The 24,410-nt window shown below is 34.8% G+C and overlaps 4 protein-coding genes across 4 annotated transcripts; 2 read left to right on the plus strand and 2 right to left on the minus strand.

Moving 5' to 3' along the window:
- LOC114372847 (40S ribosomal protein S11) lies at window positions 1-1,916 on the plus strand. The gene is made up of 6 exons (XM_028330386.1): window positions 1-159; window positions 274-314; window positions 418-518; window positions 1,147-1,291; window positions 1,382-1,471; window positions 1,575-1,916. Exons 1-6 carry the CDS (start codon window positions 148-150, stop codon window positions 1,663-1,665), a joined length of 480 nt encoding a protein of 159 aa, XP_028186187.1. The 5' UTR covers window positions 1-147; the 3' UTR covers window positions 1,666-1,916.
- Window positions 1,917-6,201: 4,285 nt separating this feature from the next.
- On the minus strand, window positions 6,202-6,669 carry LOC114373244 (uncharacterized mitochondrial protein AtMg00810-like). The gene has a single exon (XM_028330755.1). The coding sequence runs from the start codon at window positions 6,667-6,669 to the stop codon at window positions 6,202-6,204; it is 468 nt and encodes a 155-aa protein (XP_028186556.1).
- A 7,740-nt stretch (window positions 6,670-14,409) lies between these two features.
- On the plus strand, window positions 14,410-18,018 carry LOC114377514 (probable protein phosphatase 2C 27). The gene is made up of 4 exons (XM_028336054.1): window positions 14,410-14,839; window positions 15,637-15,834; window positions 16,584-16,795; window positions 17,066-18,018. The coding sequence occupies exons 1-4, from the start codon at window positions 14,660-14,662 to the stop codon at window positions 17,625-17,627; spliced, it is 1,152 nt and encodes a 383-aa protein (XP_028191855.1). The 5' UTR covers window positions 14,410-14,659; the 3' UTR covers window positions 17,628-18,018.
- Window positions 18,019-19,331: 1,313 nt separating this feature from the next.
- LOC114375284 (110 kDa U5 small nuclear ribonucleoprotein component CLO) lies at window positions 19,332-24,410 on the minus strand. Its single transcript, XM_028333063.1, has 10 exons — window positions 23,499-24,410; window positions 22,975-23,043; window positions 21,697-22,890; window positions 21,468-21,566; window positions 21,218-21,376; window positions 21,056-21,141; window positions 20,770-20,968; window positions 20,425-20,535; window positions 20,081-20,287; window positions 19,332-19,860 (listed from the first exon to the last, which is right to left on the minus strand). Exons 1-10 carry the CDS (start codon window positions 24,234-24,236, stop codon window positions 19,762-19,764), a joined length of 2,961 nt encoding a protein of 986 aa, XP_028188864.1. The 5' UTR covers window positions 24,237-24,410; the 3' UTR covers window positions 19,332-19,761.

The raw sequence follows: 24,410 nt of genomic DNA on the forward strand, positions 1-24,410 counted from the left end.
CCTAGCCCACTTTAAAAAGCCCAGTAGCTGAAATCTTAACAAAAGGAGCGTCTTCCCTCAACTCCGAGCGAGAGAAGTTATTAGGGTTTTTGAGTGCGGCGGTCCAAACACTCTTCTCTGCAGCTTTTGCCTACAACTCCCTTCACCATGGCTGAACAAGTGCGCTTATTCTCCACATTTTCTCTTCCTTTTCTCCATTTCGTTTGATCAATACTCATTAGGCCTCGTTTTGGATCTTCCGTTGTTTTTTTTGTTTTCAATTGTGTTTTGCAGACCGAGAAAGCTTTTCTGAAGCAACCAAAAGTGTTTCTCAGGTACGCTTAGTGTTCGAGAAAATGCTTCACTTTTGTTGTTTTTGTTTTTTCCATTGTGATGTTTTGATGCTGAATCGTTTGTTGTTTTTGGTCCCTTTCGCAGCACAAAGAAGACTGGGAAGGGAAAGAGACCTGGAAAAGGTGGGAACCGCTTTTGGAAGTCCATTGGGCTTGGATTTAAGACTCCCAGGGAAGCCATCGAAGGTATCTCTCTCTCTCATTCACCACTTTCTCTTATAAAATGTTTGTTCTTTGCGATGTGAATTTATCAGGTTATTGTTGTGGATATTTGTTTCTTCTTATTATAGATGCCATAAATTTTGTTGACCTGATGCGGTGTTTGTAAATTAGGTTATAGAAACTCACTTTCAAAAAGTTCACTCCCGAACATGCCCTAGTGTTGTTTGTTTGTGGCTGCTATCTGATAATTTGGGGTGCTTGTTTTATAATTGCAATGGTTTTTAAACATGCATTTCAAATCCAAGTTAGAGACGTGCTCGGTGTGAACATATTTATTTACAGGATTCAAGGGTATATGCTTTTACTAATGTTTACTATCTAAAATATTATGGTGTTCTGTTGTGCGAGTATTGTTGGGAAATAATAATTGTAATCTAGTTATTAGAATACCATGCATTTGTCTATACACTTTAAAATGCTATTTTTTTTTTGTGAGGCTGATTGTTAAATCTCATGGCATTACTCATGTCATTATCTTCATGTACTTTTGTTACTTCATATCAAATGACCTAGTTATTTCTCTCTGTACCTGTATGTGGTCATTTCTGCTTTTAAACCAGTTGTTTTGATTTATTATTCCTTTTGAATACAGGAACCTATATTGACAAGAAGTGCCCCTTCACTGGCAATGTTTCCATCCGTGGCCGTATCTTGGCTGGAACATGTCACAGTGCTAAGATGAACAGGACTATTATTGTTAGAAGGAATTATCTCCATTTTATCAAGAAGTACCAGAGGTATTCTCCTGCCATCCTTTTTAGCCTTTTTTTTTGTTTGGTATGTTTGTAGAAACATAATTACAATTCCATTTTTATTTTTTTGTTCAGGTACGAGAAGAGGCACTCAAATATTCCTGCTCATATATCACCTGCCTTCCGTGTGAAGGAAGGGGATCACGTTATTATTGGTCAATGCAGGTGAGATTATATAAGAGAAACCTTTTTTGTGTACTAACCTGTAAATCTTGTATATTTAATGGTATAGATATCTGTTTGATTCTTGTTTGTAACACTTCTGCAGGCCTCTCTCTAAGACAGTGAGGTTCAATGTCTTGAAAGTGATCCCAGCTGGATCTTCTAGTGGTGCAAAGAAGGCTTTTACTGGAATGTGAGCTTCGATTTCCAGTTTTTATTGAAGAAAAATGTTACCTTGTTATTTAGTAGATCTGATTTCTTTTCTGGAAGGTGACATATTAAAACCTTATCAATTTTGGATTTTCTTTGAGGTTTCGTTCTGGCTTTATGTTTAGGATTTTGTTATACATTATGTTTTTCGAATACTATTTGCCTTTTAATTTTTGAAACTATGCAGACTCTTCATTTGCTTTACCAGTAATATATTTAGTTTACTCGGGTTTCTAAAGTTTGGTTGAATATGTTTTAAACTGAGATTGAGATTTGTGCCCATTGGAAATTACGAAAATTAGTTTTGTAACTCAGCAGTGTACATTGAATTTGTTTCTTGAGCATTCACAAGATTGGATCACATCTGACACCTGTTAGATGTATGAAATTTAAAAATAATGTATGCAGAGGAAAGAAAATACACAGCACAGTCATTAAAACGGCTCGTCGAGATATGTAATCCATTAATAATCCAACCCAAAACTTCTCAAGCCCATGCGATTCACTTTTCTGGGGTATAATATGTGAATACTGGCTAGGATTTCTGGTGAATTTATCTCATTGGTCTCGTCTGATAACAGTAGTGTTTTATTTGACGGAATTCTTTTTTGTGTACATATCTGAAACTGAAGCTTGCTGTAACTCGGGGGATATGCTCAACATAATCAATTAACTTAATAAACTCATCCCACCATTTATCCCTCCACGTATTGATGTGTATGTCCTTTTGGGCATTTGGTCCTTTCACCAATCATTGTTCACTTATCGTGTTGACCAATCATTTGGTTCCTCTATTTTAATAATTTCCCAACTTTAATAAAATTTGCGCATTTGGTCTAATCTTGAACTTCATCTATTTCCTATTTTTTTTATTTCTTACATTTATAATTAATTAAATTATTTTCTATAATACGTTAAATGAATATGTTACATTCAGAACTCAATTCGATAAAAAAAGAAATAAAACATGATTAAAATTGAGAATTTGACTAAAATTGAAAATATTATAAAATAAAAGGACATAATGTCTATTTTAAAATAAGAGATTAAAATCACAGTATTTTTGAAAATAAAGAAACCAAATGTTCTTATTTTAACATGGGGACCAAAATTACATATCGAATAAAATAAAATAGAAGAATTAAAATTCCAATAAGCCTTGATTTTATCTATTTTTGGAGACGAATACACATCAAATAAACCAAGACAAAATGAAAACTAAAACAGCTATAAATGCTTGTAAACTTTATAAGATAAAGGTTAATTAATCTATATCAACATTAATTAAACATATTTAGGATTAGTTAAACTTTTCTTGTCAATATTATATGTCTTGACTATGTACATTCAATACACCCATGTCAATAATATCAGATCCTGCCTGAAATCCACACTTATGTAATAAAGGATGATCGCAGTAAATAAATACAGAGTCTTACTAATCCGTGTACTTATACACTAATTAAAGAATTACAAAAAATATTTAATATAAAATTATAAGAGAATGTAAAAAAAAAATCATGAATAACCCAATTTTATACATCTTAATAAAAAAATTATTTTAAGTTTTCTAATTAGTTTGGACACTGATTAATATTTGTCATAAATATATTATAAAAAATTAAGATACAAATTTTTGTCAAAAGATCTAATTATAAGCCTTTTGATATTATTTTTTATTTTCACATAAAAAAGAAACATAAATTACAAAAGAGGTGTGTGATTTAGTTTTAGATATGAAAGTCAATTCAAATTACATAAAAAAATTAAATAGTGGTCTGTTCAATTTCTTTTTTTTAATTGATTTAGTGATTTAAAATAATTCAAATTGATTTATGAACACTCTTAATAAAGTATATATTCTAGCAAGACTTTTTATTTAATGAAATTTACATTAAATTTACCCTATCATAACGATTAACGAGTTGAGTATGTTGGTAACTTTTTGGATTCGCATCAGTGGAAATCTTTGACTTGAGTCTCAATGGTTGCATGCGTGATGTGTCTGAAACACTGGCAATATAGCATTGTTGATCTGGTAGGAAATGGACCAAATTAAACTCATGCGATTGTGTTAGTTGATATGCCCTCTATTCGTGACAAGAAATCACTGTGTCGGTGTATGGTGCTCATAACAGCTTGGAGCTGTACTAGATCAATAATGAAACTGTCACCCTGTCTACCATAGCTAGCTTACGAGAACTGTTGTTGTCCCCACATCATTGTCACATAGTTGCTCTAATTGATACTATGACACCCCAACTCTGATTGGGAAATTTACCTTTTTTGTCTTGAGCAAATTACCATGTTGCTATTGATGTTGTTGGATCACAATGTTCCACAAATTCTTGCCATGCTGTGCTTTAAACTTTAAAGTACTTGATTTTGTTGGTTCATGTTTGATTTATAGTTAAAATTGTTATTATATGTATTTCAATATAATTAATGAATAAAAATAAAAATATTGATTTTTTTGTAAAAATATTTTTACTTCAAACATATTTTTTTACCTGATTTTCAAACATATTCTCATATTGGAATACATATTTTGCTGTTCCATTTTAAAATACTTTAATCCCTTTTGTTTGGTGTTGAGTTGACCTTTTTTTTTCTCTTTTTTGTTGCCATTTTGGTGTTGGCCATTAGCAATGAAAATATCTCACATCAAATGAACCCTTACGAGGGGCATGGAACTTTTTAAGCCCTTCCACTGATGCCAAAATGTGATGGGCACAACTTCAGTGAACACCATTGTCCCACGTCTTAGTCCAACATCTTCAGTTTTCCCATCAAGACGTGAGAGAGATTCTTATGCATTGCTAGTGTCATGATAACTTTATAGTGCAAAAGGGTTCCCTCCTTTTGGTATGCTTGACTTGACCATAAAGACTTATATGATGTATGAACATTAATGCCTTGTTGGAATCCCAGTAGCGATAGCCACTAAATTTGTACTAAAGTTCATTCTCAGATTAAAAAAAAAGTCATTTCACTTCGATTCCTTTCTCTCATTTTAACTTATGATTAATTCAACTACGACATTTATGAGAGATGGGGTGTCATACAGCACCCAAGCCTACAAAATCATAGGGCTATATTTAAAGGCTGTGCTGACTTGTTTGCGCAACTAGGACCTCCTCCGTAGAAACTCGATTGAGAAGTTATAATGTGATTAATTACCCATCGTGTTTCCATTGAATAAGTTCTTTATTAGCACTAACCAATAAAATTTGTAAAACTTTGCTTTCAATTCTTTTTCCTCATAATTGGTAATTATAGAATAAAGCAATATGCCATAGTCAACTTGTCTCTTAACTTATTATGTTACGTATTTCCAATAATTTATGATACACATATACTTCAAAACTAGTGATGTATTTATATTGTATCCTTATTTGATACTAATATTTGTATTAAGAAATTGCATTCATATTTCGTACGTAACCATTTTTTCTTCTTCTATGTTGTGGATATCCATCACTTTCAAAGCTTTATTGTTTTAAAAAGTTTAAGATGCAGATGATTTAAGATGCAGATGATTTGAGAAAACTACTAAAATATTGTTTTTTACTCTCTCTCTCTCTCTCTCTCTCTCTCTCTCTCTCTCTCTCTCTCTCTCTCTCTCTCTCTCTCTCTCTCTCTCTCTCTCTCTCTCTCTCTCTCTCTCTCTCTCTCTCTCTCATATTTAAACCATTTCATATTTCATTAAATAATTTTTTTACGTAGCAACACCTTTTGTATGTAATTCATTAAATAAATTTAATTGATCGGATCATTGGAATTTATTGTGGAATAACACTACCAATACTTGATCTATATATATACCCATATACAAGAAAAATAATTTTTACATAAAAAAATAAAAATAATTTTCGAAACAAAAAGTCTTAATACCCCTCCCAAAAAAGCATAATCACATTCTTGCAATAGTTTTCTTCAAAACTATCACATAGAATAACAAAATTTTGACGATAAATATGTATTTGATGTAATATATTTTGTTATAGTTGTTAGAACAATAACAAATCCACACACGAGATATGAGAAAAAGATATGACAGAATTGAAATTCTATTTTTCAAAAAATCAGTCAAAATGATGAAAGAGTCAAATGCTATTTATACAGTATACATGCTAAAACTAGCTTATTCACTTTCTAATAACAACCCATAATTCACTTCTAATCGCTAGCTATTTTAATCACATTCTAACACCCCCCTTTGATCCAAAAGCTTACAAACAAACTACATTCAAGGACTCTCTCAACTCCTTAAACCTTTCAATCTTCAATGACTTAGTCATTATATCTGCCAATTGCACTTCTGTCCTGCAAGGCTTCAATTTAACCCTGCCCTAGTTTACTTGATCCTTAAGGAAATGAAACTTGGTGTCTATATGCTTGCTTCTATCGTGAGATACTGGATTCTTGGCCAAAGCTATAGATGATTTACTGTCCACAAGCAATTCAACAACATTACCAACAAACACCTTCAATTCACTAAGCAAGGAAGATAACCATAGTGTCTAACAAGCAGTTGAACACGCTGCAATGTATTCTGCTTCACAAGTTGATAGTGCCACCACTGTTTGCTTCTTTGAGCTCCAGGACATAGGAGATCCAGACAATAGGAAGACTTGTCCCATAGTGCTTTTCCTATCAACCAAATCACGACACCAATCAGAATCAGAATAGGCTTCAAGATGTAGACTCTCATCCTCCTTGATTTGATGGGAAAAAATGATTCCATATCCCAGAGTTCCCTTTAGATATCTCAAGATTCTCTTAGCAGCTAACAAATGTGGTTGTCTAGGATCACTCATGAACCTGCTCACAAGTCCAACACTGAAATCAATTTCTGGTCTACTTTGACAAATAAACCTCAGGCTACCAGCAATCTGCCTGAACAAGGTTCCATAAAATGAAGCCTCATTCTCACTTCTTACAAGCTTCACATTTAACTCAACTAGAGTTTCTGCAGGATTACACTCCATCATATTGAACTTCTTTATTACCTCTAAAATATACTTCTTCTAGTGCATAAAGATTCCCTTTTCAGTATAAGCAAACTTTAATCTCAAAAATATGATAAGATTCCTAAGTCTGTCATTTCAAATTCCTTCTTTAAGCTTTGCTTGAGTGACTCAATACTAGCTAAACTACTACCAGTAATCAATAAGTTATCCACATATAAGCAAATAAGAAGAATTTTAGTGGAACTTACAGTCTTAACATAGACTCCATGCTCAACTGAACATTTATGAAAACCAACACTATGAAGGAAAGTATCAATTCTTTTGTTCCAAGCCCTATGTGCCTATTTCAGGCCATATAGAGCCTTCCTTAACTTCAAAACCTTCTGTTCATTCCCTTTACTTATGAAACCAGGAGGTTGTACAATGAACACTTCCTCATCAAGTGGTCCATTGAGAAAAGCTGATTTAACATCCAGCTGCCATAACTTCCAATTCCTCCAACTAGCCAAAGCAACAATTAGCCTCACAGTTTCCAATCTAGCTATAGGAGCAAACACCTTTGAGTAATCTATCCCTTTCTTCTGCATGAAACCTTTAGCTACTAGTCTAGCCTTTTGCTTAGCAACTGAGCCATCTTGTTTAAGTTTAACTTTAAAAACCCATTTGACATCAATAGGAATCTTGTTTTGAGGTAATTCTACCATTTCCCAGGTATGATTCTTCTCAATACTTCTTAATTCTTCTTCCATGGTTAATTTCCATACTTTGCTTGTGATGGCTTCATCGAGACTAATAGGTTCCACATCAGCCATGAATGCCAGGTGCTGAACTAGATCACCATCATCTAAGATAACATTATCAGGATAAACTTGATAGTCTGAAAGTCTTGATGGGAAATTTTTATTTCTTATAGGTATGTTATTCACTACTTGAGACTCAACATTCATTGTCTCTTGAATGGTTTCTCCTACTAAGTTGTTTTCTTCCCAATCAAACTATAATTTTGAAACTATTTCAGTTATAGGCTGTGACTCACCCCATGAATTAGATTCATCAAAATAAACATCTCCACTGAATAGAACTTGTTTTGTCTTGGGATTGTACAACTTGTAGAAACCTGTAGAGTTGTAACCTACAAAAATCATTGGTTCACTTTTGTCATCAAGCTTCTTTCTCCTTTGATTTGGAATATGTCTATAGCAGAATGAACCAAAGATTTTGAAATGCTTGATAGAAGGCTTGCTACCAGACCATGCTTCTTTTGGAACTATTGACTCAAGCCTTTTGGTAGGGCATCTGTTTAGGACATGAGCAATAGTCATGGCTGCTTCACCCCAGAAACTATGAGGGATATTTTTCTGCTTGAGCATGCTTCTTACCATATTTAATATGGTCCTGTTTCTTCTTTCTGCAATCCCATTGTGTTGGGGAGTGTAGGGTGCAGTTACTTCATGTATTATTCCATGCTCCTTGCAGAAGCCTTCTAGCTCACCAGACGTGAATTATCCTCCTCCATCTGTCCTCAGAATCTTAATACACTTCCTAGACTGCTTTTCTACTAGAGCCTTGAATCGTTTAAAGATGTTGAACACTTCACTCTTAGCCTTAATCAAATATAGCCATAATTTTCTACTAAGATCATCAACAAATGAGACAAAATATCTATTTCCCCCTAGTGATGGAACATCAAATGGCCCACAAACATCTAAGTAGACAATATGTAGAATATCACTGGCTTTGGACATAGTGTATGAACTGAAAGAGGTTCTAGGTTGCTTGCTGATCAAGCAGTTGTCACAAATTTTCTTTGGAATCACAATTGAGGGAAGACCATATACCATATCTTTTGATCTCAACAGGCTTAAATCTTTGAAATTTAAGTGGCCTAACCTTAGGTGCCATAACCATGAGTCATTTGATAATGTAGCATGTAGCAGCAGAAAAGCATTGAGATTCAATGGTGTTTAGGTTTACCTTGAAGGTTCTATTTCTAACCAAAGGGGCTTTCATGATCATTCTCTTTGTTGTGTCATAGATCTCCAAAAAACCATTAATCATATTCATTAAGAATCACTTTTCCAAGAGCTGACCCATACTGATCAAGTTGCTCTTCATTTCAAGAACATAAAGCACATCTGAGATCACTGCTTGTCTTCCATCTTGCCTTGTGACTAACACATTCCCAGCACCCTCAACCTGAATAACTCTTTATTGTCTGCAAACCTTATTGTGCTATTCTTCTTTGCATCAAAATTAACAAGCCAATCACGATGTCCGATCATATGATTTGAACACCCAGAATCTATGTACCAAATTTCATTATTGTGAGATTTTGGATTGGTGATCATCATCATCATCAAAGGTTGTTCTTTAGGATTTGCTTCATTCTCTTCTTTGACCATGTTTGCTTGATGATCACTATGTGATTGACTCCCCCGATGATCTGTATGACTTGGTGCAGCTACACATTATGTGGAAAAATGTCTAATCCGATTACAATTAAAACATTTGATTTTTTTTCCTGTCAACAACTTTTTTCTTTCCTCCTAGCCAGTTATTGAAACTCCCTCTTCTATTGGAGCTTTCTGGTTGATCTTGATCAAGAATTTCCTTTGGAGTTGTGGCCTCCTCTTCCTGATGTATGAGCATGTAGTGCTTGATGATCACCAAACTTCTCTAAACCTCTTTCAACGAGTCTCTGCTCATGTGCCTCGAGAGAACCTTGAAGTTCTTCTACCTTTAATTCCTCGAGCTTCTTAGATTCTTCAATGGCTACAACAATGTTGTTGAACTTGGGATTGAGTGTTCTCATAATCTTTTCTACAATTATTTGATTTGAAATTGTCTCACCACAATTCTTCATGGCATTCGTGTAAGTGATGATTCTATCGAAAAATTCAGCTATCTTTTCATTATTCTCCATTTGCATCAATTCGTATTGACGCCTCATCGTTTGTAATCTCACCTTCTTCAATTGCTCTGCGCCTTCATTGCATTTCTCCAGGATCTTCCACACTTCTCGCAAAGTTGCAGCACCTGTAATCTTCTCAAAGTGTGCCTCATCAACACATTGATGAATCAGGAAGGTCGCTTTACAATCTTTCTTCTTGTTTTTGTTGTGAAGCGCCTTTTGTGCATCTGTAGAATCTTCAGTGAACGTTAGATAACCTTCTTTGACAATTTCTGTGACTTCCGGATAGCCCAAAATCACCTTCATCTGCACACGCCACCAATCTCAGTTCTTTCCATTGAGAATGGGAAGATTTGTTAAAAAATTCGCGCCAATTGGTCCCATCATGTGTGTTGCAAGAATCCCTTAATCGAAACCTTGGCTCTGATTGTTAGAACAATAACAGATTTACACACGAGATATGAGAAAAAGATGTGAGAGAATTGAAATTTTGTTATTAAAAAATCAGTCAAAATGATGAAAGAGTCAAATGTTATTTATACAGTATATCTGCTAAAACTAGCTTATTCACTTTCTAACAACAATCCATAGTTCACTTCTAATCGCTAGCTATTTTAATCACATTCTAACAATAGTCATATCTAAAAGTTTAAGAAATTGTGTATCATATTGTACTAGTACATGCGTGAGTATCCGTGCAATAGCCAATTTTCCTTCTACAATCAATCACCAGAAGAAAGAAAAGGGAAATAAGGGAGTTGCAACCAAATAAGTAAATATTTCAAGCACCAATGCTTGCTCTAGTTGATAAGTAAATCTTTTCTCAAGAAAGGTATATGAATACATCTCAACTATTCAAAGACTTTATTTGCTTCTTCTTTTTTACCTTTCATGAATCATATTATAGATGACATCTTTGGGATGTTATCTCTCTAGTATCCTTGATTTTTGACTCCTCAATAATTTTCACACTATGACACTTCATGCAGTGACATTTCACTTAATATTTTTATTGGTCAGAACCCTCCACCAGTCAGAACCCTCCATAGGTAACCTTTTCCAAGATCTCGAAAATCAGCTATGTTTACTTCTAGGATCAATGATTGATCCCACAAATCAACACAAAATTTGTTAGCGTATTTTGTCCTTATTCACATGCTTTCTGAGAAACTTTCCAGAAGGTTACCCATCCTATAACTAGTCCAAACCAAACAAGCTTAACTATGGAGTTCTTATATGATAGACTATCGAAAAATAGATACATCTTATAGGAATAGATAATACCAATTAATTCCTTTTAATTCATCCTTAACTATACAGTTCCATACCTGTACAGCTTCTGGATCTTTTTCATTCTGGTGTGATTCAATCGGAGTATTATAATCTTTGGTGTACTTTGATGAGGAAAAAAAAGATTTAGTTAAATCCATATTTTTCTGGATATAGCTAGAAAATACAATACTTTTGCTTCTTTCTTAAATTATAACTTCAGATCACCATATACCAGTTAGGAGAGGATCATACCAACAGCTGCTCCCGTTGAATATTTTAATAAAATAATAAGGTTGGTTTCAAAGTAGTTTAGCAAGTAGAAAAGATGTTATCGAATAGTATTAGTATGAAACCAAGTCTAAAAGTTATAAATGGCTAATTGAACAAAGAGGAGGGGAGACCTTATTCGTTTTCTTCCTACATTGGAGTTTTGACCCCTAATAGACAAAACCCATCTACTTAACTCTCAAGAAATTTATTTAGTTATATGAATGCCGTCCTCAAAGGGAATAGTCTTGAAAGAATTTCTTGCAACTACCTATTATGAGTACTGTTAATACTTTGCACACCACTATGATTGGTTACAACAATTTTCTTTTCTCTTTTTAAGAAAATATCATCATAACTCAATATGTCCATATAATATAATCTTTCTCATTAAGTAACGTGGCCTTTTAGCATTTTATTTCATTTTATTTCGTTCAAACATAATTACATAATTTCAATTAGTTTCAGTTAACAGTACAGGGGTGAATGAATTTAGAGATGAAATAAATTTCCTCTCTAACAGTGATGAAATTTGCAATGTATCATACATCTTGTGATGATGTTAAATATATGTCAGTTAACAACGGATTTAGTGACGGAAAATATTTCTCTCTAAATATTCAGTCACAAATTTATAACCGAGTAAAATATTGTGTGTGTGTGTGTGTGTGATATTTTGGGTTGAAATTTTTATTTCTCTAAAAGCGTTTTACAAAATAAATAACACATATTTAGCTAGGAATTTAGAGACAAAATGATTCCCTTCCTAATTTATCTGTCACAAATTTTGCATACTACTTTTTGTGATCAAATTTGACATTTTAATGAATTTTTCTCTCTCTAATTTTTTGTCACAAATTTAAATTAATTAATTACTAAAGGAATTCTTTGTTCAGTAATATTATTATGAAATAAAAAAATTACATTTTAAAGATAATATTTTGTTATTTTTATATTTTAAATTATATAGAAATTATTAATTACTATATTATTGACATTTTTTCTATCAATTTGAGATATATTTATATGAAAACATACTTAAGGTTTTTTATTTTAATTAAATGTTTATATGAAAAAACATAGCATTGACTTTGAAAAAGAGAAGAGAATGAAACACCAAAAATATTTACAAATTTAAGAATTAAAATAAAATTTGTTTAGGATTTATAAATAAATTCTAAAAATGGATAAAAAAAGTATAACTTAAAAGTGATCTCAAAGTCTCGTCCTTCTCATCTCCAAAAAAATAAGTAGATATAAAATAGGATTAATAAATAAATTCTAAAAATAAAATAAAAAAATATAACTTAAAAATGATCTTATTTTTTTATTCTAGGAAATAAATGTGAATAAATTAAATTATTTTTTTATTATCATGATGATGGTATAGAGTATCTATCATTTTTTAATAATGATTAATATCTATTGAAAAATCGACATCTTAGTTAAAAAACTGAAGTCAAGATCACTTATATCACTAGTTGATAATTAAATTTTTTTACTAATTTAATGTTTTAGTAATTAATGATTAACTAATTACATTGTTAATCGATGAGCTGTTGAAATAATCACTCCAAGCAAAAATTGATGTATCTTAATTCATATATTTTATTTTAATAATTTTTTTAATTTTAAAAGTCCTTTAATTGTACAGAATTTTAAAAGTTATATCGCTTTAATTTAATCCTATTTAATAAAAAAATATTCATAATTAATAATAAAAATATTTAGTAGTTTATTTATTTATATTTATGAATTTTAATTAAATTAAGAAACGAAAATGAAAATGGATAGAAACGTTTCCTAGTAAGTTTTTCGGTTGCATTTTAGATTTTACATAATATAGAAGACTTTAATTATTCCCAATTAATACGGTTGGCAGAGGGTGAATGTGCACTAGCAAACAAGGACTATACGTACATCTCTAGCTGGCATAAAATGATTCTATTGAGGATAATTAATAATCGTGAAAGGAAAAACAAATTAATTTTAAGTTTAATTTTAATTCACTTTTTGTTTAAATAAATAAAACCGTTTTACTTAATTTTGCTTTGTATAAAACTACAGCTATTCTTCGTGTAAGACAATATTTCTCAAATAAAATATAATTATTATTAACAACAAAATTCTTTCATCAAAACGTAAATGTATATTTAAAACTCAAATTAAGATAGATTACACTAGAATAATGTCATATTAGTTTATTCGTGCACTCATTTGTCCTAGTTTACACAATTTTTTATTATTATTATTATAGTTAACACAATTATATTTATTTTTTTTAATTATTTGTTTATCTTTTGTATATAAATCATGTTGTGTATGTAACATTTTTTTAACTTTTCCTACCACATCATTTATCTTATTTCATATTCCTCTCTTCTCTTCTTATTATACAAATATAGTTTCTTTTTTATATACATGTGTCTTAAAATGCTTTTTTAAAATAAAAAGTGATAACAAAATTTGTTTCAATCTTGATGTACATATATATATATATATATATATATATATATATATATATATATATATATATATATATATAACATTTAAAAGTTCAACATTTCAAAAACAAACCAAGTTATAAATGGCTTAATTTAACTGAATCGAAAGGGAAAATTTATCAATAATAAAATTAATATCAGTAAACTATGATATTAAAAAGATTTGACATCTAAAAACATTTAAAAAGGAAACTAAGAGATAAATGCCTTAATTTAACTGAATCGAAAAGGAAAATTTACAAATAATTAACATAATGTCGCTCAACTACTGTAATATTAAAAAAAAAAGGACATTTAAAATATCTATGGTCAATTAGTCATAGTCAATTGTATTTAATGATGTATGTATTCCAACTTCCCGCACCAGCTTCCCTTATTTTCATGGAAATTATCTTTACCAAGTTTGAGCCCTGAACACGCCATCAAGCAATAAGCACTACTACTACTGATGGCTAAATAAAAGCCACAAAATTAATAGAAGCAGGTATGGAGAAAAGAAAAGACATGAAATTCGGGTATAAATATCGCAGAAGATTTTTCACATGGGATATTATGGGAGTGCAATAAAGGGAGAGAAAAAAGAGAGGAAAATTAATATTAATACATAAAAAAGAAAACTAGGTGGGATGACAAGATGATAGGTAAGCATAGAAAGGGACATCATAGAAGCTTATTTTTGTGAGCAAAAAACATTATAATATCAAGAAACCACTTAATAAACTCAACCAACAATTTTGGACCACGCTTTCATAGAAAAATCAGGAACTTAACGGCTCCCATCTTCTCTCCTTTCACACTGCTTTCCACTAACACTTATATGTAAACACACAACAACGCCATCATTGTCCCAACATATTCTAAGAATCTTCTTTCTCTCTCTCTTTCTATCTCTTTGTAGTGTAAGCAACAAAATTCCATCAAGTGTGATCTCTTAATATGTGGAGTTGTGTGTGGACTACTCTTACTTCATAATTTCCATGCCTGCAAGTGCAAGTGCAAGTGCCAGTTGCTGAGTTGAACGTGCCACTTGACCGCAAGTGTTTTTGTTGTCACCATGTGTGTGAAAGATGGCGAACAAGTTGGTGAAGATCATATAGAGAAGAACGTTGATAACAATAGGAGAGTTTCATGGCCTTTGCATTGTGATCTCTTGCGTGCCCACATGGATAACAAAGAAAAAGACTCTTCTTTTAGAATTCCCTCTGACCAGATCAGTATTGTAAATTCATCTCCTGTAAGGAATTCCTTCCCCTCATCTTTCTCTTTCTTCTGTTCCTTTATGGGGTGTCTTTTTTTTTCTTTTTTTCTTTACTGTACGGTAGTTTGAATTTGTAGGCCACTCTTTCAATTATGCTTCGGAGACTTCAATAGTACTTTAATTGCCATTGTTCATGAATCTTGTTCACTGTTTTTTATTTTAACCTTTTGTGAAGTCATGGATTCTTCTATTTTTAATTAGATTTTGGTTTGTGTCTGCCCATATGGCTGTTAATCGCTTGCTTGGATTCTTCTTGGGTATCTGTGGAAGAAGAGAACTTGCTAATGAAATATGACCTCTAAAGGTTACTTGATCTTGAAATTCTCTCAGATGTGATTATCAAAAGGGTGGCTAATGTTAGAATTGGTTGTCGGAAATTAGTTCGTCTCCGGGGATGGAGATTAACTTTGTGTACTTGGTAACATCAATGTGGAAACTGATTGTGCTGTCAATTGAATCAGCCTGCATTGCTTGCATGTAAATCACGATTGGTGTTTCTAAATGGTTCTTATTTGTTAGCACAATTTGTTGATTCATAAAATTGAGTTTGGTGACTTTGTAGATATGAAAGTAGTTACATACTGCTGAAATTGACACCTGGTACAATTTCAGAATAATATTCGTGTTTGTGTACTCGAGAATACTCATCTGTTTCTTACTTTTCATGTTTTTCTTGAGTTTGCTTAGCGTCTTCTGTTAGTTAACTTTATTTCTCTGCACAAGGCTCCTATCATCTTGGCTCATTTGCATTTTTCTGCTGTGGTACATTTTAGCTGGAAAGCATATGTGAGGATGCAGAAATTGTGGACAAAAAACAGAACATGATGAACTTTGTCCCTACTCTTCGGTCTGGAGAGTGTTCTGATATTGGAGATCGCCCTTCCATGGAGGATACCCACATATGCATTGGAGACTTGGCAGAAAAATTTGGCAATAACGAACTTTGCAAGGAAGCTATTTCCTTTTATGGTGTAAGCTATCTAACCGATTATGCCATTCGCCTGGTGTCATAAATTTCATTTTATCCCATGCAGTCATGTTATATTTGTAATAATAAAAAAAAAAAAAAAACTTCGTACCCCATTGCCCAGAGGCTCTTCGCTATGCGAAGGTATGGGGGAGGGATGTTGTACGCAGCCTTACCCTTATATTTGTAATAATAAACCGGAAAAAAAAATAGAACAGTCTTAGTCCACCCCTAAACAGTGACCAGCAAGAAGGAAGGAAGTAGTCAATGATGGACAACTTAAAAAGAAAGGTCAAGCATCTTGTTGTGTTCACATAATCCAATGAGCTAGAAACTCAAGCCTCAAAAGTTTCCTCTCCCAAAATTTTTGCAAGCAAATTAACATATAATTGGATCTGTATAGAACTAGACAATGACCAGATGATGTTATAAGTCGAAGTTAGGGATATTAAATACTTCAACCTGGTTTGCAAGATTCGGTGTTGAAAATGTTTCCTTTTTTGAACTTTCTTAAAAGGTGACATTGTGGACTCTTTATCATTGTCACCCCCCCTTTCCTCCCCTTCAGAAATTGTAATAGTATAGCAATTCTAAAGTCTGACTTGAAACTTGTGACTAATAAGTAAATTATATAAGCTATAGGAAAATTCACCTCAGAAGAGACTGAACATCTATTAGTCATTTTGAATAGGTGGATATGCATCCTACTAATCAGGATTTGACATGTAAAGAGAAAAATGGTTTACTGTGCAGGTATTTGATGGACACGGAGGGAAGAGCGCTGCACAATTTGTTCGTGATCATCTGCCACGGGTGATTGTTGAGGATGCTGACTTCCCTTTGGAATTAGAGAAGGTAGTCACAAGGTCATTTTTGGAGATTGATGCAGAGTTTGCAAGATCATGTTCTACCGAGTCTTCCCTGTCTTCTGGTACAACTGCACTGACTGCAATTATATTTGGAAGGTGAACATCTTTGCTGCTTTTATGCCTTTGTAAAACCATGTATAATTTTCACAGTTCATATCCGGGAGGTGGTGGCACACTGATTTTGAAGTCAGATGCAGTGCCTATATATCACACTATGCCTTCCCTTTCAGGATTTATTGTTCCCTTCTCTCCACCAATGTTGCAAGTTGCATAAATATCGAATCATAGCAATTGGCTGAGTTATGTTGAATGGATATTTGATGAAACTATTTCAATGTTCTAAATGAATGCCATTGTCTTGTATAGGTCTTTACTGGTTGCCAATGCTGGAGACTGCCGCGCTGTATTGTCCCGTGGTGGAGGGGCTATAGAAATGTCCAAAGATCACAGGCCATTGTGCATTAAAGAAAGGAAGAGGATTGAGTCTCTAGGTGGATACATAGATGACGGTTACCTGAACGGCCAGTTAGGAGTGACTCGTGCACTAGGTGACTGGCATCTTGAAGGAATGAAAGAAATGAATGGAAAGGGTGGACCATTGAGTGCTGAGCCAGAACTTAAATTGATGACATTAACAAAAGAAGATGAATTTTTGATAATTGGGAGTGATGGAATCTGGGATGTTTTTCGCAGCCAAAATGCTGTAGACTTTGCTCGAAGGAGGCTTCAAGAGCACAATGATGTGAAGCAGTGTTGCAAGGAGATAATAGGGGAAGCAATAAAGAGAGGAGCAACAGACAACTTGACAGTGGTGATGATATGTTTCCACTCAGAACCACCACCTCCTATGGTTGTAGAAAGGCCTAGAGTCAGAAGAAGTATATCTGCTGAGGGGCTTCAAAATCTCAAGTGCTTGCTAGAAGGATAAAACATTCTTCTCTGCAACACAAATGATTCTTTTTTTGAGGTGAGATTATGTACATAAATTCATCCGTCACACTAAAAATGTCATTCTACTTCCTGTTGTTGCTGATCCCTGAGGGGATGGAGTAAGGAACACACCAAGATGGCAAATTCAAATAAATTTCATACCATCTTATAATTATTTTCCCCATTGCTAATGTCTTAATGGGAAAGTGATAAACTTGAATTATGTATATCTTGTAAAAATGTAATTTATGCACACAAGCAACATCGCACTGTCCTCATTTTTTTTTTTGTTGGTCAAGCTCCTCATTGTGGATGGATTTTGTGTGTTTGTGAAAAGCAAACAAAATGATTTGTGAGTGAGGTACTCAAAATGAGAATTACAACATTAATCTTGAAAAACATACACGTCAAAATACAGTTACAACCACTGTCTAAAGTAAGTTTTAACAAGAAATTTCCATGCAAAGAAGAAAAGGAATGCTAGACTCTGAACTTATTCCAGTAACCGTATAATGTTTTACTCACAAAAGATGATACTCCTGTTGAGCAAACTATCAATTCACGCCATTTAGGGCCACCTAAATTATTCCAAACCAAGGTGAACGAAATTAAGACAAACCCCAGGATTGGAAAAGAGTAGCTGAACCCCATTGCATTGGCTTTAAACCATGAACATGATCACCCTCTTATAATTTTGGATATTAAATGGTTTCTTGCCAACCTTATGTCCATATATATGGACCATTGAAGTTCACAACACTAGTAAGCTTCAGAAGCAACTATACATTTGCGCCCTTAATGGTTTTATTTGATCAAAATAAGTAAACATAAAATAATAAAGATGAAAATTTCAGGGCCATAATTGATGAGCGACATTCCTTATAACTCTAATGGGTATCATACGACCAACAAAAAAAGAGTAACGTAAAAAGGCATTAAAATACTACCCAAATTGCTTTATTCTAATCATGGCAATATTTTATTATTTTTCAAAGTGCTCTTACGTATTATAAATGGAACCTAGATTTGACTCATGATATCCATCGTGATTAGATAATATAATTAAAATTAAAATTAAAAACACTTTTAGGCCTAACACGACGTCAAGATAACATAGAAAGCAAGAGTGTCAAGTGTCAACATAGAATGACGAAAGGACATGTCTATAATGTGAGAAAACTGTATTTAGGTAGGTGAGTTATTTTCCAATAACAAGTGCAGAAACAGGCTACGTAGTTAACAGCTAAAAACATATATAAAAAAAAAGTGTAGAATTGACTCGCTAGAAACCAATCATGTTTAATTGCCTATACATTTGTTTTCACCATCGGCCAGTGAAAAAGCAACATAGTGATAAATATTAAAATAATACTTTCTTCCTACTTCTCATTGTTGATAAAAGGCTTTAAATACACAGACTAAAGCCTGAATTAACACACAACGGTCAAATACAGCTAGCAGCCAGCTGTTAAAGTCCTAGAAGCTTCTTGGAAAGGAAAATACTAAATGTCTAGAGTCCCAACGGTCTTATACTAACACCTTTTAAACATAGTCTCTATATTTTACAGGTTTGTTCACTGTTCGCTTGGGCCTATCAGTGCTATTAGGGTCCATTGGGCTGACACATTGACATCATAAAAGCTTTTCAGCAAATCCCCATCAACACAAGAAACTTAAAACACAATAAAATTACGATATTTACTAAATCTCCATCAAATGTTTTTTGCGGCTTCTGCATTATATGGTTTTCTTGTGACTAACGTCCACAAGTAACTTCGTTGCAAATAGAATTTTGTTTAACCTATATAGTATGAAGGCGTTAAAACTACAATCATTCATACAATTTCGCGATTTATGGGGTCAAAATTAAAGAAAACATGTAAATGCTACTACAAGATCAGTGCAGAATTATAGTACAAAAGCCGCCCCCGTCCGGAATAAGTAGCTTTTTTCACAAAGAAAAGAAGGTAGTAGATTACTATCTCAATGGCATTGGAGCTTGCACCAGTATGTGAAAAAGTGGAGCCAAATCCTGCAAACTCGTGAAACGGGAACAGCTTAAAAGGCCCAAACTTCTGGGGAAAAAAAACGTGAAATGAAGATCAAATCGGACAGAATCTTTTTATACAGAATCACATCATTTGTTGATGAAGGTCTGCTGCCTGCTGTGCCAGTTCCACCATCATAGCCTCATCGAAGAACTTATTTATGCTCACATCCTCACTCATTCCCTGCAAGATTTAATGCAAAAGAAACGTGTATTAAATGATTTGCATTAGCCAGTTATTTCACAAAAGGTTAAAGGATAAAGCAAGTCGTCGATTACAAAGGCTTCAAAATATAGAATTCTATCGACAGAAAACCTCTGAGGAAAAACTTTAAATTAAAAATGGATTAAAATTGTATCACAAGTTAGTAAGTACCGAGAGACAAGGAGGAAAAGGATTATACCTTTCTACGTCTTGTCTTCACCATAAACTCACGGGCAAGATGCTGAATAGGTGCGGGTTCAAGTGGGCGCAAAACAATGCTTTTATCCAGAGGATCTCCAGGAACAATAGCCCAATGATCAAAAACTGACATGCAAAATGCTTGACCTTGTGTATGATATCTCAAGTCTGTTTCAAATCCAAAAGATTCTATCACGGGCAAAAATGCCTGAGATAGGGGAAAAAGTCAGCAAACCAAACTTTTGATGCACACACTCGAGCTTATACTCAATATCTTCAAGACCATAGCAGTCTAAAGAGCCAACATTCATTAAAACATCTTATAGGTAAAAATTAGCCACCAACCTTAACAATATAAGCTGGGGTGCCAGGCTGAGGAACATCAGCAGTAACATGTCCACGCCTTCGAGATAATACAGTGTAAATTGCAGATACACAATCTATTGGTGTTTGAATCTGATGCAAAGGCCAAAAGAATAACATTACCATCAAAGCAAGAATCAGTGAAATAGTAACACTATTGTACCAAGACTTAGTCTAAAATTATATTTTTTATCAGATTAGGCCATTATTACTTATTAGTAAATAGTTTGTATGCAGATCCTTACATAATCATCAATTGGTCAAAATGTCAAAAGCTACAAATGATAAACAGCTTACAGCCATCATTATGGTTAGTAATGCATATACCTCCACATAATATACTGGTTCCATAAGACGAGGAGTAGCCATGAGGAAAGCTGAATAGGCCACTCGTCGTGCTGTTGGAATGATCTGGCCAGACCCCCGATGAAGTGACTCTGTAGCAATCTTTGCATCAACAATCTTGAATTTAACATTTCTGATGGGCTCATCACAGAGAGGCCCTTCTCGTGCACCCCACTGAAATCTGTCAAATGACAAAAAACCTCATAGTCAATGTATATAGTCAATTAATCGATGGATAGGTAAATAGTTCAGTGTACTGTATGGTTACCCCTGAACAATGGAATCCTTCACGGCATTCATTAGATCCTTGTTAACTTCAGTTGGAAGGGTGTCATCTAACAGAATATTGGGACCCTGCATTACAATTGCATAAGTTACACAGAGAGCCAGGGAGACAGACAAACAAATAGACCCATAAGAGAGAATTTACCTGCTTATCAGGGCCAAATGCCCAGATTGACCGTGCAGCAAGAAGATCCCAGTCATATTTAGTCTGGAAAAAGTCACCTAGTTTCTTTTTACTCCAGTCAGTGCTAACAACACCATTCTCTATGTCCTCTGCAAGACCTCTTTCTAATGGCTCAGCAACCTAAAGAACAATCAAGGTTACTATGAGTGTCGTAAACAATAAATCAGCCTTGGAAAACAAAAGACACTCTTGAACTAAGCCATATACCTACCATAGTTATTTTATTCTTCTTGTTTGGTGTTTCAGCAAAACATTTCATTGAGGAAGATTCAACAACAGTTTCACAAAATGAGACAACAGGATCTGCTACCTGAAAAAGCAAATGAAAGGATAGTCTTCAACAAAGGAACAACTTTACCTTTAAGTCAATGTCTAATAAAAAAGAGAACAAAAGTTATCGACAGAAATAGAATAACTGAGTAGGGAAAACAATAGATAACCTTGACTTCTACTTCGGAATAGAGCTCTCTCAGGTCCTTCATAATTGAATCCAAGTACAGCTCACCAGTCCCTAAAATAGTGTGCTCCCCAGATTCCTCAACCTTAGTAACTGCAAGAGGATAACTCTTGCTTATTTTCCTCAGGCCCTCCACCATTTTTGGCAACTCACTTGGATTCAATGGCTCGGTAGCTGTTTTTACCACTGACAGTGTATTGAACTGAAGAGGCCGGAATATATATACATCTTCATCATAATCCACATTACAAAGAGTGGCGGTTTTCATGATTGAAGCATCCACGCCTTCAATTAGAACCCAAGAACCGGGAGGAGCCTCAGCTACTGGCATCCTATCACGAGCTTGATAAACCCACAACTTTGTTACTTCTTTTACAGTCATGTCCTCCTCATCATCCGGCGAGTATCCTTCTCCTAGTACCCGTACAGTCTGTCCTGTCTGTATCTTACCACTATAAACTCTACCAAAGGCATCAAACACACTGCAATCAGATTTTGGATACAATTTGGTCACATTAACCATTACGGGCCCATAAGAATCACACTGTGCCATGGCTTTGTAAATGGATGAGTCTTTAGGACCAGCATATATATGATCAACTTTCTTAATTGCAGCATCCCTCGGAGAAGGTATATGCTGAACAAGCATATCGGTGAAACCTGAAGCTGGACCAAAAACTGAGCTACATGCCAACCTTAGCAAAGGCCTAACATTTAATCTGTAGGCTGCATTACTTAGAGAAACTCCAAGTTCAGCAAGTGTTGTCTCTACACTCTTTTTATGTTCCCCGATCACCTGGCTATATATCTTGTAAAGTGGCTCCAGCACAAACTCCACAAAAGATCGTTCCCCTCCACTGGCAGGGGGTTTCTTTTTGAAGGCTCTGGTATCCGGATGAAAATAATAATCTCCCCAAAGCCGAGAAGCAAATTTATTAGCCTCCAAAGGAATTCCATGCAGCTTCCCATACAACTTAGCAAAGGAATGCAACGTAAAGGACCATCCAGCAGTAGCACTAGCAAAACAAACATTTCCAGCAACTGGATCCACAACTTGAACACCACCAGCAATCGAGGAGGCAGCAGATATGTGAGTATTAATAACTTCCAAAGTATGCCTTAGTTTATGATAAGCATCCTTCGGTGGCAACTTAAGCTCAGTTATAAGCCTGTCAACCTAAAGCCAAAACACAAAACAATAAGATTAAGATCACAACCTAAACTCTCCCTCAATGACATCAAAAGCAAAGAAATCATTTACCTTATTAATTACAACAACAATCGGCAACCGCTCCTGAATTGCGTGACGTATCGCTCTCTCTGTGTTTACCTACAAACCACAAGAAACTAAAAGCTCAATGGTTTTGCAGCTATAGCACAGTAACTAAGTAGTATTACAATCAAACAGATAGGTCATATCATATACATAACAGTTTCATTTTGACTCAATTATACTTTTGCTTTCTCTATTATTCTCATTTCACAAATTTGGTTCCCTCTCCCAATTTTTTTTTTACGTGAATTTAATTCCTCTACTATTTTAACTGCGATTTCAGTCATCCGAACATGACACTATTGCATTGCCACATTCATGTTGATGTGATGTGATACTCTAGTAATACTAAGGTGAAACTCTATTGCATTGCCACATTCAAGCTGATAAGTGATAAGATACTCTACTAGAGCGCTAACACATAATGAGCCTTTCATTTAAGAGCAAACATTTATTATTAATACAATGCAATGCCAAAAAGTCTAAAGAAGAAAAGGGGTCATAAGCAATACCATGACTCCTTCAGCAGCATCTACAATCAAGACAGCGCCATCAGCGAGCCGCAACGCCGCGGTCATCTCGTCGGAGAAGTTAACATGGCCAGGCGTGTCCATGATGTTACACAAATAGGACTTGGAATTGCTATCCTCCAGCACGAGCGACATGGGAACCGCCTTGATCGAAATCCTCCTCTCCTGTTCATCAATCCTGGTATCGGTATACCGCATGTGCTTCTCACTCTGCGAATCAAACGTGGACATGTGGTGCGTCTGCTCCACGAGCATGTCCATGAAGACCGTCTTCCCGTGCTGCAAGTGCCCCACCAGTGCCACGTTACGAACCAAAGTAGGGTTTGACATGAGACCCAGGAGGAACTGAGAGGACACGTAGGTGGAGGAGTCCTTCACGCCCACTTCGAATTTTATGTTTCTAACGGGCTTTATGATGGGTTGCTCCAGGGGCTGTTCGTCCTCGTCCATGACTAGGGTTTCGACGTCCTCGCCGTACACCTCTTCTGCGGTGGGGTAGTACTTCTTGTCCTCTGCTAACACCACCTGGTTCTCCAGCTCGTCGGAGATTGTCGTCATCCACCCGTTGCTCGGGTCCTCTCCATCGGAGTGGGCGGCTCCTACGGCGTCGGATTGGTCGTCGGGGTTGTCATCGGCGTCGGAGTCGCGGTCGGAGTCGCGGTCGGACTCGATCTCGGGGCCGATGTAGTTGCCGAACTCGTCGTACAAGCTGTCGTCCATGGCGGAATGTGGAGTGTGGAGAGGAAAATAGAGAGGGAGTGGGAGGGAATTGGTGTCACCGTCGTTTCGAACAGACGGAGATGGGGTTTTTCGGGTTTTAGGGTAACGATGGACGATAGTGGAGATGGGATTTCCAGAGGACTGGGCCTGGCCCGGTACAAACAAACAATTACG

This window comes from Glycine soja, chromosome 11 (assembly GCF_004193775.1).
Source record: "Glycine soja cultivar W05 chromosome 11, ASM419377v2, whole genome shotgun sequence".
In the NCBI taxonomy this organism is placed as follows: Eukaryota; Viridiplantae; Streptophyta; class Magnoliopsida; order Fabales; family Fabaceae; genus Glycine; species Glycine soja.